The sequence below is a fragment of the Perognathus longimembris genome, chromosome 1, assembly GCF_023159225.1.
Source record: "Perognathus longimembris pacificus isolate PPM17 chromosome 1, ASM2315922v1, whole genome shotgun sequence".
Taxonomy (NCBI): Eukaryota; Metazoa; Chordata; class Mammalia; order Rodentia; family Heteromyidae; genus Perognathus; species Perognathus longimembris.
In genome coordinates, this window is record NC_063161.1 from 101,895,501 (window position 1) to 101,913,611 (window position 18,111).

Here is an 18,111-nt window from a genome sequence, read left to right on the forward strand (position 1 = left end):
TTCATGATAAGATTATTACCAGGCATTGGTTTAGAATCACAAAGTTCATCTTCTGAACATTCCCTCATTTGGTTCTTGTAACATTCTTGAGGTACCTTTGTTGAAGTTTTCAAATAAAACAACTCCCCCTGCCAAAAAAAAAAAGAAAAAAATGAACAGGAAGATTAAACAACATTTCTAAGCATATTATAAAAATGGAATTATATCCATATTCATGACTCCTTTTTCCACTTACCTGATCTTGCATTGTGTTTACTTATACCAAAGTATAGATGAATTTGCAAAACAGTGCTGTCTGCTTTTGCTGCTGTTTTTATTACCTGTGATTGTTATTCAACCGTGGCTGTTACTGAACCTTCCTGTGATCCAGGGGGCAGGGCTGAGCCCTCTGAATCCATTTCACTGAATGCTCAGAATAGCCATGTGACACAGGTTCTCTTCTTATCCCTCTTTAGCTACTGCAGCCTAGAGGAGGTAAGCAGCTTACTTACGGTCATGCTACTTGTAATTAGTAGTTCACATTCAACCCCAAATCTGGGTAACTTATGGAATTTTTTTTCTTTTGAGACATGGTCTTGCTCTGTTACCCAGGCTTGCTATGTAGCCCAGGCCATAAACTTCGGACCCTCCTACCTTAGCCTCTCAATTGCTGGGACTCCTGAAAGTTTCTACTCTGGCTTGTAAGAAATAAGACAACAGGGACTAAGAATTTGGCCTAGTGGCAGAGTGCTTGCCTCGCATACATGAAGCCCTGGGTTCGATTCCCCAGTACCACATATATAGAAAAAGCCAGAAGTGACACTGTGGCTCAAGTGGTAAAGTGCTAGCCTTGAGCAAAAAGAAGCCAGGGACAGTGCTCAGGCCCTGATTTCAAGCCCCAGGACTAGCAAAAAAAAAAAAAAAAAAAAAAAGAAGAAGAAAGAAAGAAAAGAAAAAGAAAAAAGAAAACAGGCTGTAAATGGTATAGGAATCAGGACATTGTGTTCTCCACAGAGCTTAGCAAAATGGTTGTATGCAGTAGGTATGGAAGTTGTTCACTGAGGACAGCTGATATATGTTTTTTTTCTAGGCCATTAGTTTTTTTTTTCTTTTTCTTTTCTGCCAAGGCTTTTTCAGCTAATATTCTTCTTAGGATCATCCTAAGTTTTCTATTGACTGTTTTGATTTATTTTTTGCTCTGTAATTGAAAATTAAGCTCTCAAACATCTCCTTTGCAGGATGTGAACCAAATCTATAATCACAAGTCTTTAACTTGATTATCTCTCTTTTTTTTAACTGTTGATAAACATGTCTGGCTTCATTTGGGGTGTCAAATTATTATTTCCAGATTGTAAGACTTTCAGATCTGATAAGCTCATATACATCCTACCAAGTTTGAACAAAATGCTCAATTTTGACCTTCTTTGGGCTATTAGAATGATGGCTAAAGGTAAAGAACAAGCTTCCCTGTGTTGTGGTGGGAAACCAAACAAAATGTCAGTGAGTTACACTTCATATTATTATTTACTGCTTTGCTCTTTCCTATTTTAAACTCAATTTAGTTCATTTTGAGCTATTTTAATTGAGGTGTTATACACATAAGATTTATTATTTTAAATGATAGAATTTAGAATGCTTGCTATGTTGTTAAACCATCAGCATTATTTAATTTTATATTTTCAATCATAAAGAAGAAAACATGTTCTAGTTAGCATTCAGTTTCAACCTCAGCCTCATTCATGGCAAGCATTAGTCTGCTTTCTGTCAACTTGAGTTTGTCCATGCTGGACTTTTCACATACATGAAATCTTACAATATGTGACTTTTTGTTTCTGATTTCATTTTTCTAGTATATTATTTCAAAGCATATATCAGTGCTGCATGCCTTTTATAGCTTGTAGTAACAATAACAACAATAATCTTCTATGGATATGCCTAATATTGTTTATCCACCATTAAATTAAAATGATGAATGTTTAGATTATTTCTTCTTTGGGACTATTATTAATAATATTCTATAATTACTTCATATGTACATTGTTGTGTGAAGATACATTTTTAGTTTTCTTAGGAACATTTTCAGGAGTGGAGTCAAGGGGCTATATCGTAACTCTATGCTTACCTTTTTGTGGAATAGTTAGTTTTGCATTTGGGGACTGCATCATTTTACATCCCCATTAACAGTATAGAAAGAGTGAGAAATTACACTGCTATTTGTTCAGGACCTTAAGGAAGGGAGCAGACAACTTGTTTGCATGTTGACTGTCCTGTTGACAGAGGCCTTCAATAAGATCTTTCTGTTCTCTCAAAGTAGATGTTATTCTTCTTTATAGATTCCTCTGCTGGGATCACTGCATGTCTGTCGCTCCAAGTGTGGTTCTACTGAGTCAGAACCTGTCTTTAAACACAATCTCTGAATGATTCATATGTACATCAATGTTTGAGAAGTATAGATTGATCCTCCCTGTTTCTGAATACTTCACACGATCCAGGTTTTATCTGTCTGAATCATTCTGTGTGTGTGTGTGTGTGTGTGTGTGTGTGTGTGTGTGTGTGCGCGCGCGCCAGTCCTGGGGCTTGAGTTCAGGGCCTGGTTGCTATCCCTGAGCTTCTTTTGCTTGAGGCTAGGACACTATACCACTTGAGCCACAGCTCCATTTCTGGCTTTTTGATGGTTAATTGGAGTTAAGAATCTCGTGGAATTTGCTGCCTGGTCTGGCTTTGAAGGTTGATCCTCAGATCTCAGCCTCCTGAGCAGCTATGATTACAGATATGAACCACTTGGCACTCTGCCTGAATTATTCTTTTTCTCTTTTATGTCTTCCATGGGTTTTGCCAAGGGTAATATTGATACCATCATAGTACCGCCCCCAACCTCCTTTCTATACTAGATGAAAAAAAAATGATCTTTCAGTCAATTGGCATTTTCCTGAAATGCACTCAGATTTGTGCACAATTCTATAGAAATATCTCTTCTACTCCTGCCTATGCAGCCTTGCATCTAGGATTGGTCTTCATTGACTGGGAGCTCCTTGAGGGAAGAGATTCTTACATCATCCACTTTTATACCTTTGTTCCTACCCTGGACTTAACATAGATCCTTGCACACAATCAATATTTGTAGAATTTAATTCAATCTTTGAGCCACAGTGAAAATTATTTCAGAAATCACCAAGAAAATAGCAAATACTTTCTCTTCTAGTCTCACTCCAAGACTTTCATTGCAATGATATCAAGTGGCCTATGAATGTGATGAGTGAATACTCCCAGCCTGAAATAAACCAGATGAAGTACACTTCATGGGTCCTTTATGTATCTTAATTCTAACTTGGACATTTTTTTAATTTATAGGATAAACCTAAATGTTTCTCTACCACAATAAATGTACAAGATTAAGCAAAAACTTTTGATAGTTGAGTCACACTGAAGATATTTTTATATCAGTGTCTTCCTTCAACACCCGATTCAACTGCTGTTGAGCTATGTGACACCAATAGAACAATAAGTATTCTGAGGATTTCATGAGAAAAATCTATAAAGATGAGAAAGCCTGTAATAATAGCTGAGATTTGGGAGCTTGTGAGGCTATGTTGTAGGAGAGGATATAAAGCAGTTGATCTAAGATGACCCAAAAGATTTCCAACCGTTGGTGCCCATGCCCTATGTAATCCCTCCTCCCTGAAGAATGACTATGATGAGATTTCACTTCCACAATTAGGTTACACTATCTGGCAGAGATAAAGAGACTTGCAGATAATTAGAGTCCTTAACTAGTTGATTTTGATTTCATCAAATAGGGGATTATATGTGGTAGGGATGACTTAATCAGGTGAAATCCCTCAGACTGGGACCCACCTGAATATACTCTACTGCTGATTCTAAAGAAGTGAGCACTATGTTGTGAGAAGGCCACATTCTAGGAAGAGTAGGGGCATTTAGGAATGCAGAGTTTGTCCAGGCTGACTGCCATCAAAAGATCAAGGGTCTCAATCCTGCAGCCACAAGGATGTGAGTCCTGCAAGCAACCACATAAGGCTATAGAGAACCCCAAGTTCTACAAAGGAATGGAGTCTGGTTGATGCCTCCTTGCAGCCATGTGAGGCCCTGAATGAAGAACCTGGCACAACTATGCCCACAATGCTGACCCTCAGAGACTGTAAGATTGAGTTGGACCTTGGAGCATACAATGTGTATGGATTTTATTTATTTAGATCACATTGGATGATAGAAGAACTTGAATCTTTAATATCCTCCTAAAAATGCACCCTAAAGGTGGAAAGTAAATGACTTGATTTTCCCTTATTTTACATATATTTTTACTTAACTGGGCAGAAAGAAGGAAGTTAGGGCAGAGAAGAAAGGAGGAAGAAAGGGGCAACATGCAAATAAAACTACAGTTTTCTCTCCTCAAATTCCATACTGTGCTCTAAATTCTGATAGCCAACTTACTAGACAATGAAATATTATGTATGATCTCTAGTACAGAACGCCAATTTTTCAAAACACTGTAAACATAACTAAAGGATCTTAGTGTTGTAATGACACAGAACAAGGTGTAATTTTGTGTGTGCATGTGTGCACGCTCGCGGGGGTGCACACGGGTACACACGTACCTTTTGCCTGTCCTGGGGCTTGAAGATGTAACTTTTTTTTTTTTTTTTTTTGGCCAGTCGTGGGCCTTGGACTCAGGGCCTGAGCACTGTCCCTGGCTTCTTCCCGCTCAAGGCTAGCACTCTGCCACTTGAGCCACAGCGCCGCTTCTGGCCGTTTTCTGTATATGTGGTGCTGGGGAATCGAACCTAGGGCCTCGTGTATCCGAGGCAGGCACTCTTGCCACTAGGCTATATCCCCAGCCCGAAGATGTAACTTTTGATTGAGGAGTTTCTTCAAGATCCAGCTATGCTTGGAGGAGAAAAAGGACACAGAAACACTAGTTTCCCTCTGGAACCTACCAGAAAGAAACTTTTTCTCTTACGGCCCCCAAACCTCTACCACAGAAAAATCCATTAGGTCCTCACCAAGATTAACTGTAGGTGGTAGACACAAGAAGAGATGACTCAATGTAAACAGTCATTGCTAGTGAGGAACCATGGAAACCACATTTCCTGTTGAGAGTGAACAGAGCTGTCCATGAAGGAAAACATTTATTTTTGCAATAATAACAAAATGGTATTTTTAAAACTCATCTTTTAAACTCCTCTAGCACTCAATTCAGTATTTGGCTCCTAGCTAGATTTTTTTTTTAATGATGAATGTTTTTCTCTTTTCTTGAATTTATATACAATGAAGAATGTGTTCAATGTACTACCTTCCTTTCCATCTGAACACTTACAAGCTTTTGCCTTATATTAGTTGTTTTCAACCACTAGCAAAAGGCAGCAATATTTAACAAAACTGTCTAGGACTGGAAACATCTACCAGTAGGCCGATGGACAAGAATAAACATCCAGAGGATTATTATTTAGCATTTAAAATGTTGAGTATGAGGGAATACTTATGATGCAATATTAAATGAAAAATTATTTTTAAAAAACCCACTTACATGCTACAATTTTTGTCAATCTTAAAAACATTATTCTAAGTGAAAGAAGCTAGACATGAACAACCATATAGCATATGAGTCATTTTTATGAAATACCAGAGTAGGCAAATCTGTAGAGACAGGCAATAGATTAATAGTTTCTAAGGACTCTTAGAGGGAGGAGGCAATAGAGTGTGTTTGCTGACAGATACTGGGTTTCTCTGGAGGATGATAGAAGTGTTCAGGAGTTAGATAGTGGTGGATTATATAACATTTTGAATGCTGAGTTGAGTACTTAGAAGGGGAAAATTTTTATGTTACATGAATTTTACCTCAAATTTAAAACTTACAAAATACACTGTAACTGTATAGCCATTTAAAAATACAGGAGATAATTGAAAACACATTTGATGTATGTGCTCAAAATTGTTAACCTTTATATTAGGTTAATTGCAATAGTGGGTGGAAAAACAAAGAACAATTTCACCTTACATATATTTGAGTGGGTAAGTTTGTAGGTACAGTTTAATTTGCCAGTACAGCTTTGTTAATATTTTACCCATGTTGAAAATGGATTTTTTTTGTAAGGATCTAAGAACAAAAGTAAAAGCTTTACAGATCCAAGCATCTGGAGTATGTTTGTGTATGCGTGTGTGCATGTGTGTGTGTATACGTGCACACATGAGCATGCTAGTCCTGGAGTTTGAACTCAGGGCCTGGGCATTGTCCCTGAGCTTCTTTGGCTTAGAGCTAGTGCTCTACCACAGGCTGGCTTCAAACTCTTATCCTCTGATCTCAGTCTCCTGAGTTTCTAGGATTACAGGTGTAATGCACCTGGCAACATCTTGGTTTTTTTAAGCCAAAATTCCTGTGAAGAGCTTGAATTAGTGGACCATTTAGGTTTGTAGGTGCAAAAATAGGATGAGTAAAGGATACAGATACATTGCAGTATAAGGACAGGCTATAGCAGCCAACCTTCCACTTACTCAGTGTACATGCAAATTGTTGTAAATGTTCATTCCACACTTGTTTCCTCATCATTAATGTTCATCTCAGAGTAACTTCAGAAAGACAAAAGGGAACATCCTTAACTTGCTTATATTATTTCTATCATAATGGCACATCTTGATAACTATTTAAGTGATAATTAAGAATACTCTCTTTTTTGTCAGCCATTTAATGAAGCCAAGATTCATTTGTGTAGTAGAGAGTTATTAGGAAAAAAAATACACACAAAACACTCAAGTTTCTTTCTTTCCATCTCCCAAACAAGACCACATCTGAGTTCATCAATCAGAATCAAATCCAATTTAACTTCAAGTCCATGTTTATTTTAAAACCGTTAGAAGTGCCTGAGAACTTGGAAAATACTGGAGTTTGCCTGGGGGGGAGGGGGTGTTCCGAACAGTTATATTCTTATAAACTTAGGGAAAACAAACCCAAAAAATATGTCCCCAGAAACTCTGCAGGGTCATGGAACTTAAATTTCTTGTTTCAGACAAGAAGAAATATGTGTGGAGAAATGACATTCTATGTCTTCTCTTTTCATACTTCTTGTATCTTTGATCTTAAGAATCCCTTAAATTCCCTTAGTTGCTAGCTTGATGGTTTTCCCTTTGTATTTCTTTCCTCTCTATGTTACTAACATATTTATGTTTAGCATAAAAACCATCAGAGGTATGAACAGCTTTCTTGGTGCTGAGATCCTGTGATCCCATTTTCACACTGAAGAAACCAAGATTTAGAGATGATCACAGTATCTTAAGACATTAGAAGTTATCTTTGAAGGCAACTATTTGAATCCCCTCCTCACTAGTTGCTAAGAGATATTAAGTTTTGTCCCAGTTTATATACATTTCATGAGTTGTGGAGCCAGAATTTGAGCCTGTACTTCTAACACCAGTATTCTTCATAATCTAACTCTTGACCTGCTTGGGATTATTTTACTTGTTGGGAGAAGGAAGTTCTAAAGTAGTAGAGGTCCAAAGTGGTATAGCTATGGTTTCAGAGATTCTCGTCACTACTTTACCTTTAGGAATTCCTTGGCATTGTCTAAGGCTTCTATTGAACTCTCAAATCAAGGCAGTTGTCATACAATCTTCATAAGAGTTCAGAAGATGTTTTTCTTCTGTGTGCCAACATCCTTGACTAGTATTTTGCAGACTAACAGTTCCTGGATTAACTTGCCAGAGAATTATGGTTCTCTTAACAGGTGGTTCCATCTATCACTAGACATCTTCAGGCCCAAGTGAAGAGTCCATACTTTTAGCAGAAGCAGCCTTCAGGTCCCAGAAAATTTAACCTAGGCAACTATTATCATAATCCACCTGCCAACAGTGTTATCTATGTGAGAGTATGTAAGGATAGGAACAGAAGAAAATGCATACTCTGCCTTTAATTTATAGGCTAAGGGTGTTGAATTTATTTGCTTTCTGTTTCCTTGTGGTAGTCCCTGACTATCTTAAGTCTTGACTTTGCAGTATAGAGAAGAGTGTTCTGCCCTGATAGCCTGACCTCATTTGGGGACCTGAAAAATCTTCCTGTGACTTTCTTTGTCCTGCATCTTATGTTTCCAAATTTGTTCAAGAACACTATGAAGTACACTTACTTTCAAGGTATAATTCCTAGGTGAGGTCATTCACTAGCTCCTTCAGGTTTTTAAGGGTTTCAAGATAACATCTGTGAACATCTGGGTTTTTTCCAGCTTTTGGTTGCCAAATCTACCCCTAATTTTAGCAAGAGAGAGAGAGAGAAAGAAAGAGAGAGAAATTGGAATATAATTTTTGGTACTCAAATTCATGAACAAGCTTGATAGAGAGTTTTAGTTGCTACATGTCATTGGGTCACTTTTATTTATTTAGTGGTACTGGAGTTTGAAGTTAGAATGCCGAGCCTTGAACTTGTTAGACAAGTACTCTACCACTTCTTCCTTCATTATTTTTTAAAAAGGAGTTCATGTTTTGCCTAGGTTGGCCTGGATAATGAGGGACTACAATCCTATTTATACTTCCCTTACAGCTGGGATGACAGATGCATTGCCACATGCCCTGGTTTTTCATTGGTTGGGCTGGGCACCTTGTGATCTTTTTTCCTGGACTGGAATTGAACTATGATTCTTCTATCTCATCTTCTGGAGTAGTTGGGATTGCAGATATGTGAACCACCATGCCAGCACATGTGTCCCCACTGATTGTTCTTAACTACTCCACGGGACAAGTCTCATTCTTCCATAAAATCTTATATTGTTGAAAAGCTGAAAAGTAGCAGGCACATTTTCTTTCTAACCACCTTGCATTCATCTGTGGTAGAGATTATCAGAAACACAGTTCACCCTTAGTAATCTGAACCTTAAAGGTGGACACGTGGGCTTCTGTTACTCCTCCACAGAATATTTCATGGCTCCTTTTTGAACACAAATACAACTTTCTTTCCCACACTGAGGTTTCTTTGACATATGAGTCCAAAGTTGACTTGAAGCAATCTGAATAGCATGAGAGGGAAAGTTTATTTTTTTAAAGGCCTTGACCATTACAAATTATCCCCATGGCACAAAAAAGTGAGTTTATATAGAATAACCAGCACAATTAGTAAAGCAGAAAAGTGAGTGTATCATGCCTTTTAAATTTACTTAAAATATTTTGAATACTTGATGTCTTAACCACTTATGAATCTAATGCTAGATGTTCATAAGTAAGCCAATTGAATCCATAATAAAATTGATTTGTCTCAGTGATGGTCTGGGACATATTTTTAACCAGAAATGCATTCAGTAATGCAAAAATAGAGAACAGGCAAAGGGAAAATAATAGGAGAATAAAGTTCGGCTAAAGGCAAATCTGTTCAAAATGTGTTTTATGAGTTTCATCTATTTGGTTTATTTGTGGAGGAAGGAAGAACCCTTGCATTGAAATGAAAATTCTAACGTTGATTACAATTCACATCTCCTTTCATTACCCTATAACATTTAATTGTGACCAAATAGCACTGGATTTTCATGTACTAGTTGTTTGAGTTGTGAATTTGCATATCTAGTGATATTTTCCTTGAATCCCCCTGTCACTTAGTCATTTGCTCCAATTACCACATTACTTATCAGAAGCTGATGAAGGAAGAAAGATGTAAGAATCACCCATTTATTTCTTGATTTAAAAAAATATATTGATGAGCAAAGAATGAAGGCGTGAAATGCTTAGATGTTTTTCAAAATATTTGGAACAAGATAAAGATAAGATTTGTGAGTTTTTGCTATCAAAATCAACATTTAAATTGTATTTGCGACACAGTTGGAAAGATTCCAGATACTGTATATAGCATGTCTTATTAATGAATATGTCCTTGTACTTACATACTTATAAGGAACTCAGCGTCTGAAACTTGATTTTTTTAAAGCTTCTTTGGTCAGAAAACATGAACATGGAAATAATACAAATCATGAATGAAAACAGTTGCTTAATATTGTGGTAAATATGTCCAATTAATAGAGTGTTATTTTCTGTTCAAAGTAAGGTTTCTTCACTAGTAAAGTCTGATTATCCTGAAAGTTTGTCTTAAACTGGTCATTGTGGCTGACTTGGATTACATGGCATGCCAATGATTTCAGCTACTGAAAAGGCAGAGGTAGGAGAGTCATGAATTCAGGGCCACCCCAGGCAAAGTCATAAAGAAGGAAGGAAAGAAGGCAGGCAGGCAGACAGGCAGGCTAGAGGTGTGGTTCAGGTGGCAAAGTATTTGCCTAAAGAATCACAAGGCCATGGGTTCAATCCCTCTACCTCCCCCCACCCACCAAATCAAAACAAAAAGTCTTATAAGAAAAACAAATACCAGTGTGTAAACCATCAAATGCATAAAGGGTCTTCATTTATAGATAAGAATGAGGTAATTTGTAGAAGAAAAAAAAAATCATATTGGGCTAAATAATGAGCTTAGTGGCTGAGGAGATGTCTCTTGTAGAGCAAGTACTTGCCTGTGGCAAGCTCTGGGCTCAATCTTCAGCACCATAAAAGGGGGGAGGAAACTACGATAATAAACTCTTTCCATAACATCCTTTGGTGTTTTGTCACTACAATAAATGTAACTTATAAAAACGAAATACAAAGCTTTCATGTGAAGAATATTTCCTCACAGATTTACTATCAGTATGTACTTCTACTCATTACCTTTTGGGCTTTTTGGGTTTGTTTTTTTTTTTTGTCTAGATTTTACAGACTTATGGGGGATGATCTAAACTGTTTTTATTGTCATTACAATTTATTTGGGGGTATATTTTTTCCCAACAAAATGTATACAGAACTCAGCAATGTTCCTTTTCTATCCCACTTGCTTTACTTAGGCATCACCATAGGAGTCTTAGTTCGAGAACACAGCAAGCTCTCAAACCTGGAGAAATTCTACTTTGCTTTCCCTGGAGAAATTCTCATGAGGATGCTGAAACTCATCATTCTACCATTAATTATATCCAGCATGATCACAGGTACATGGATATTCTCTATTATATTTAAGGAACACAGCAGAACCTAACTTATTCTTTTCTAAATGTGGGGGAAACAATTTTAAATGCAGGAATTACATCACAATCTCTCCCTCCCTCCCTCCCTCCCTCCCTCCCTCCCTCCCTCCCTCCCTCCCTCCCTCTCTCCCATTCCTGGCTTGAATGTATTTGCTTGGGTTGATTGCTCATTGCCCTCCTCTTCATCTAGCAGTATCCAGCACAGCTCAAATATTCATGTGTATAATTCATGATGTCTTGTAAGGGAGATGCTATTTTCTGCTGGGCTTAGCTCTGCCTCCATCTGCATGGAGGTCCTGGGCCTATCCGCCTCTTCCGTGTGGTCCCCTATCGCCCTCAATGCATCCTCTAGCCAGTAGGGATTGACTGCGGGGACGAGGTCCATGGATAGCCTCAGTCAGCGTTTGGTTGGGAGATGCCCTGCCCCCTTCCCCATACTTGTCAAGGAAGACAGGGGTGCTGGGGTCTCGGAGAAGCCTCAAGGGGCATTCTGGTTTAATAAGGGGAAGGGCAAATACACTTATACCAGCAGTGACAGTGGGAAGGGAGGGACTTGGAGTGCCTAGCTAGGCAATAGCGATTGGCTAATGATCTGTCTATCATGGTGATGTCAGGGAACTTCCCGCAGAGGCAGAGACCTCTTGGCTCTGCCTCTGGCTCACCAGGCGCCATCATGACACACCTGCTCGCCACCGAGGGGGGGGGGGGCTGGTTTGGCTTCTCTTCCATTTCCAAACAGCAAGGAGGTGGGACGGGCCAGCTAGCAGCAGCCCCAGGTCTTAAAGGAATAGCCATCCCCTACAATTTTCAACCATACAAATAAAACCCTATCTAGAGCTGAGGAGGAGTGCAAAAGGCATCGTTGGTCTGAAATGTCAGCTAGTATCCTCAGGGAAAAACTGTCAATTTTGGTCATGTTTAGTTTACTCAATTGTTTTCCAGCCTCAGCTCCCTATGCAGCTGCCTCCAGGGTGCCTTTCCTCTTGTTTCTCTCCTACTTATACGCAACTACAAACCCCAGAACATGCTACACAGCTGTCTGTTGATCTGCTGTGAGGCCTGTAGCCAAGTGCTGGAGAAAAAAAAATTTTTAGATTAGGGCTTTGCCTCTTATTTTCGAGACCAGTATTTTAAATCTGAACTTGTGAGGTGGTTCTGTTTGGAATTTTTTTTTGTTTTGATTTTTTTCTTTATTTTTGAGTTAGCAGACATCTGTAATTTGAAGGGAAGTGCATATGTCCACCTATACATAGAGTGCACTTTGAACAAATTTGTCCTTTCCACCATATTTCTATTCCTCCCCTGCTGCCTTCCCACTTTTTCACACAGTATTTAGTTTCAGATAGCTGGGTTTCAGATAGAGAGATAAAGATAGATAATCAATATGTATGTGTGTATGATATGTACAACATAAATGATATATTCATAACATATATAATGCATGTATATTATATACACACATAATACACAAATACATATATATGTAATGTCCTTTGATCCTCTTCACCCTCCCTTCCACTAATTCTACTTCCCTCCTCAGACAGCTCCCTCTGATATTCATGTCTCTCGTTATAATTACTATCACCATCAGTCATTGTCATCAGTTATCAGCATCCTTTTAGGTCTATACAACACAAACAAATGAGAATATTAGGTATTTGGCCTTTAAGTTTCACTTGTCTTGCTTAGCATGATGATCCCCATACTTATTCATTTCCTACAAGCTACATAGTTCTATTTTTATGTATGGCTGAGTAATATTACACAGATATGTGTGTACGTATATGTACATGCACATACATATATACATGTATACATATGTGTGTATATATAAATATGTTTCCTTTATCCATTCATCCACTGTACAGAAACTTGCAAAGTTTGGATATTGTAAATACTGAGATGTTAAACATGGGTATGTTCTATCTTTCTTGGTTTTGTCTTTTTCAGATGTATGTCTAAAAGAGATATAGTGGGTCATATGCAGGCTTATTTTTCATTTTTTGAGGAGCCTCCATACTGATTTCTATAGTGATTGTATTAGTTTATGTTTCCACCAAACCATGTATGAGGGTTCCTTTGTTCCTAAATCCTTGCTAGCATTTGTTGCTACTTGCTGTGTGTGTGTGTGTGTGTGTGTGTGTGTGTGTGTGTGTGTGTGTGTGTACATGCATGTTCTGGAGCTTGAAATCAGGGCCTGAGCATTGTCTCTGAGCTTTTTTTGCTTGAGGCTAATGTGCTACCACTTGAGCCACAGCTCCACTTCCAGTTCTTTTTTGGTGATCAATTGGAGATAAGAATCTCATGAACTTTCTTGCTTGCCCAAACTGGCTTCTAACCATGATTCACAGATTTCAGCCCCCTGTGCAGCTAAGATTATAGACAAGAGCCACCACATCTTGATGATCGTCATTCTGACTGGGGTTCTGTGTGCAAATTTGATTTGTGTTTCCTTTATGCTAAGGATTTGGAACATCTTTATTTTTCTCTAATTGGTCGTTATATTACAAGGTTTCTTCAAAGAGTAAGCTCTCGAGGGAAGCTAGAGAGGAACTTGGTTTACAGAAAGGTCACTTATCTGGATCCAATATGTCGTGGAGCACATTCCATCATGTCATGTCTTGTATTTTTCTTCTGGCAATTGTAGAATGTGGTATGATAGTCACTAGTGTAGTTGGCTTGAAAGTCAAGGTTTTTGTATAATCATACAATTAGCAGTCTTGACATGTCATCTTCTAGAATATATTTCTTTACCACCACTGGAAGGCCTAATCTTTGCAGAGTTCTGAGCCTTGGTCAGGGTGAAGATGCAGAGGGTGTCAGGGCTTGCTGCATTCAGCAACCACATTGTTTGAAGAGTCTCATACTTGGCCATTGAACTTACCAAGTGCAAAATTTCAGTTAGACTAGTGTCTCTTAAGTGGTGTGTCCTTAAATGGTCTTGGTGTTTTTGTCTTATCTGAAACCTGAAAGTTATATTTCCATTTATAGATTTAATTATGTTCTTTTGAGTCTAATAGCCTGTAAAGGGAGGGTGGGTGTTGGCAGAGTAATTGTTTGTGCTATACAGTGTTTATTTGTTAAACTTTAAAGTTATCCTATATCGTTTAAATTTGTAAGATTTCATGGACAGATTTCTGACTTTGAGAAAAAAATTTCAAGAATTAAGATCTAGAAACACAGCCCATGTTCCCACCCACACATAGTGGTACCGAATCAAGAGACTACTCCATTTAGTTAGAACAAATGCACTTAAAGATGCATAGTCTACTTCCTTCTTGTCCGTCAGTGGCCTGGCTGCTGAGGTATTGCATTTAGAACCCCTTAGAACTTTCTCCTTGGTAAACATTGTAATCATTCCTTGGACTATTTTAGAGCAAGATGAAGCTTTTTCGTATTCTCTCCCAAGAAAAGCATTCACAAAGATACATATATAAATATAAACCAATCCCAAGAAAAACATTCAAAAGGTATATATATAAATTATTTTTGTTTATAGCTCTACAAGATTCAGTAGCCAACTGATAAGCGACACAATTCTAGTGACAATGGGGAAAAACCACAAAGATAATCTTGTCCAGTGATAGATCTATCTAGCATCTACACATGAGAGAAAACATGCACTGTTTGTCTCACTGAGCTTGGCTTACTTCACTTAATATGATTTGTTCTAGGTCTATCCATTTCCCTGAAAATGACATAAGCTTATTCTTTTACATAGATGAGTAAAATTCCATTGTGTGTATATACTGCATTTTTTTATCCACTCATCTATGTGGGGCATGTTGGCTGTTTTCATAACCTGTGAATAGTGTGGCAAAGAACATGGATATGCAAGCGTCTTTACTGCATCCTCACTTGTAATGTTCTGCGTAGATGCCCAGGAGTGGTATGGTTGGGTTATATGGAAATTCTATGTTTATTTTTCTTTTAGGAAACTCCAAACCCCTTCCAGAGTGGTTGTACTAGTTTACATTCCCACCAACAGTACAATAGGGTTCCTTTTCCTCCACATCCCCACCAGCATTTGTTGTTGCTTGAATTCTTGATGTTACAATCTAGCTGGGATGAGATGGAATCTCAAAGTTGTTATGATTTGCATTTCCTTTATGGCCAGGGATGTTGAGCGTTTTCTCATGTATCTATTTACCATTCTTACTTCTTCTTCTGAGAAGTCTCTCTTTAGCTTCTATGCCCCTTTGTTGGTTGGTTTATTTTTTTCCAGGGAGAGTGGGTAATTTTTTGAGCTACTTTTGTAAATTTGGATATTAGAGGTAATCAGATTAGTCAGCAGCCCCCAAGCTCATCTAGTAAACCAAGTTTTAGAAGAAAAATATTTTTAAAGCAAGAAAAAAAAAATCCTATCTCTAAAATATTGGATCCTTGAAAATATGTGTCATTCTTGGCAGTCAATAACTGGTGCGATATTTGCAGCCTGGCTGTTTTATGTGTCACTCAGACTTGCAAATAATCTAAGGCAAAACTTTACAAGTGTCAGAATTCTACTGACAAAACCAAGTCTCATAGTCTCTACCTTTCCTTTACCAATCCTCCAGCAGTGAGTCAGGATCTAGGGAAAGAGAACAAAATCATCAATTCATTCTTTTGAGGTAGGGGGATGAAATGATTAAGGCACAAAAGGTGAGGAAAATGATTGTATATTCATGTTTCAAATGGAGGAAAGCAACACTAGTGCTGGTGAGTTACTTATAAATCAGGACGAATATTCTACAAGGCAGTTTAGGACATGCTCCTTTTTCACCTAGTAATGCTACTTACCAGATTTTATTATGAAGAAATAACCACAGATATATTCAAAGACTTAGGTAAGTACAAGGATTTTCATAGTATCCTTCTTATGATGATAAACTATAAACAATCTAAACATATAGTATACATATACCTTAGGATACTACTGTGCCACTATTAGCAACCTTGTTTAGATACACTTTAGTGTCATGTGGGAATAATCCTACTACTTCATAAAATGACAATATGTAACAGATTATACAACTAGAAGACATTGCGTACATCCAGAGGTTATTAAAATGTGTATACAGTTTTAAAAGTTGAGTCAAATGCATTGAATTCTGGCTATTCAAGAGGCTGAGATCTGAGGGCTGTGGTTCAAAGCCAGCCCAAGCAGAAAAGTCCCCGAAACTCTAATCTTCAATTAATCACCAAAACACCAGAAGTTAGAGCTGTGGCTCAAGTGATAGAGCACTAGCCTTGATCACAAAAGCTCAGGAACAGCTCCCTGGTTCTGTGTTCAAGCCTTAGGACTCGCAAAGATGAAAAAAAAAAAAATCCGGGGGGGGTGGGTGGTGTTAATCTGGATAGTAAGAAACATGATTCACTGGACTTCACATTTTGGAGGTAAACACAGTGTTTTGTTCCTTTGTCATGTTTGTGTTTTCTTCCTTCTTTTGTTTAAGAAAGAAAGCAGGAAAGAGGTGGTTTCTTCTCTGTACTCCTCAGACTTTGCCTGTGCTGATTTCTCTGCTCCCCTCCTCCTCTCTGGGCTAGCCCAGAGTCACTTTTCTCCTGGCATGCAGATGCTCACCAAAGCCCTGTGGTAGTTTCAGCCCTTCCCCCTCCCCCAAGAAGATGGTGTGGAAAATATACAGGAAGAGCACTTTTCCCATTGCAGGAGCTTTCATAGATCCGTAGATCTGTAAACAATAGCTTAAATGATACATTTATTAGACTAAAGGAGGATGTGTGTGGGAAGCTGTCAAGTCTTCATGAATCCTCCAGGAATAGTAAATTAGAGACATAAATACAAGTAAAACTGAGATCCAAAACTAATCATCTTGCACAGCCCTTGCCAAACTAACAGGGAAAAAAATATCTCCCTAAACTTTACTGATGGCTGGTGGGCAAGGTGGTACACACTGTGATCTCAGCTATTCAGGAGGTGGAGGTTAAGAGGAATGAGGTCCAAGGCCTTTTAAACACAAACACAAGACTCTAAAAGTGAAAAGGCCTGACAAGACCTTGAGTTCAAGCCCCATTATGTTTAAAAACTAAAAAGCCTCTAGTAATATAAACATGTTTACTTTATAGTCCTATTTTAAACAGGCCAAATGCTTCTTTGTGTAATAATAAGGCCTAAATGTCATATTAATCATTTTAACCATTTTAAAATTAAAGTGGAGGAAAGATAGACAGCAGATATAATCGCTAGAAGTTTTTATAAACAAACATGATTTGTATCCTGAAGAAAGAACACCTTTCTGCCCTGGCAAGGAAGATCTCTGTTTGGGTCCTTTGAATATTTAGGTTTCAAATCCGTATTTATGTCAAACCACCAAAGAAACAGTAGGAGGGATAGACATGCCTGAAAATTGTGGCTCAGGAAAGATTTTAGTCCAAGTCTCCCAGCCAGTGAACTGATATTCAGGTTACATTTTCATGAACACCTTATTTCAGATGACTGCATCACCAAGCAGAGCCCCTCCAGTCCCATGCCCAGCATCTCCTCTTCATCCTCTTAGCAGTGCTCAACAGTAATCCAGATACCACACCTCACCCAGCCTCACCCCTAGCATCTGCTGTGGCTGCCACCACCCCTGTAATCTTGACATGATCCCCCAGTTTGCTTCCCCCTACCCTAAAAATAGGAGCCAGAGCTCAATTTTCCATAGTGTGGGTGAAACCAGACAAGTGCTTAGAACAGAGTGTTGCCAAAGGTTTGGAGATTACCAAGGATGAGATCTATCTGCTCCCTGAAGGGGCTCTTCCTTGCACAGTGTTGTTCCTCCATTCAGTTCCCCCCCACCCTACACACACTGCCTCTAGGAAGTCAAGGCAGCTTATTATGCCTCCACATAGATACTTTAAGCACCACAGCATCCTAAAACCCAGCACCTGACTCCAGGTTCTCAGAAGGAAAAGTTTCACTACCACATGGCCTTCCTGTCTTGACTCAGGGGCAGCCTCATCCTGAGCTGTTAACTTCCCTGCAGCCACACCTGATGGTCTCTCCCCGTGAGCCTCATAAGGGTCTTAGATGCAGGAGGTATCATTTGTACCTGTGGATTATCCTATATCCACGTAGCCTGCAGAACCTGGCATCTGGCCAGTTCAGGCTAAACCAAATCCA

The 18,111-nt window shown here is 38.5% G+C and overlaps 1 protein-coding gene across 1 annotated transcript in view; it reads left to right on the forward strand.

Moving 5' to 3' along the window:
- The window catches only part of Slc1a1 (solute carrier family 1 member 1), an 83,278-nt gene that overhangs the window by 28,609 nt on the left and 36,558 nt on the right, over positions 1-18,111 (forward strand). Inside the window, exon 2 of the mRNA XM_048356483.1 lies at positions 10,830-10,970. Within this exon, the coding sequence (XP_048212440.1) occupies positions 10,830-10,970 (141 nt within the window). The remainder of the gene's footprint in view (positions 1-10,829; positions 10,971-18,111) is intronic.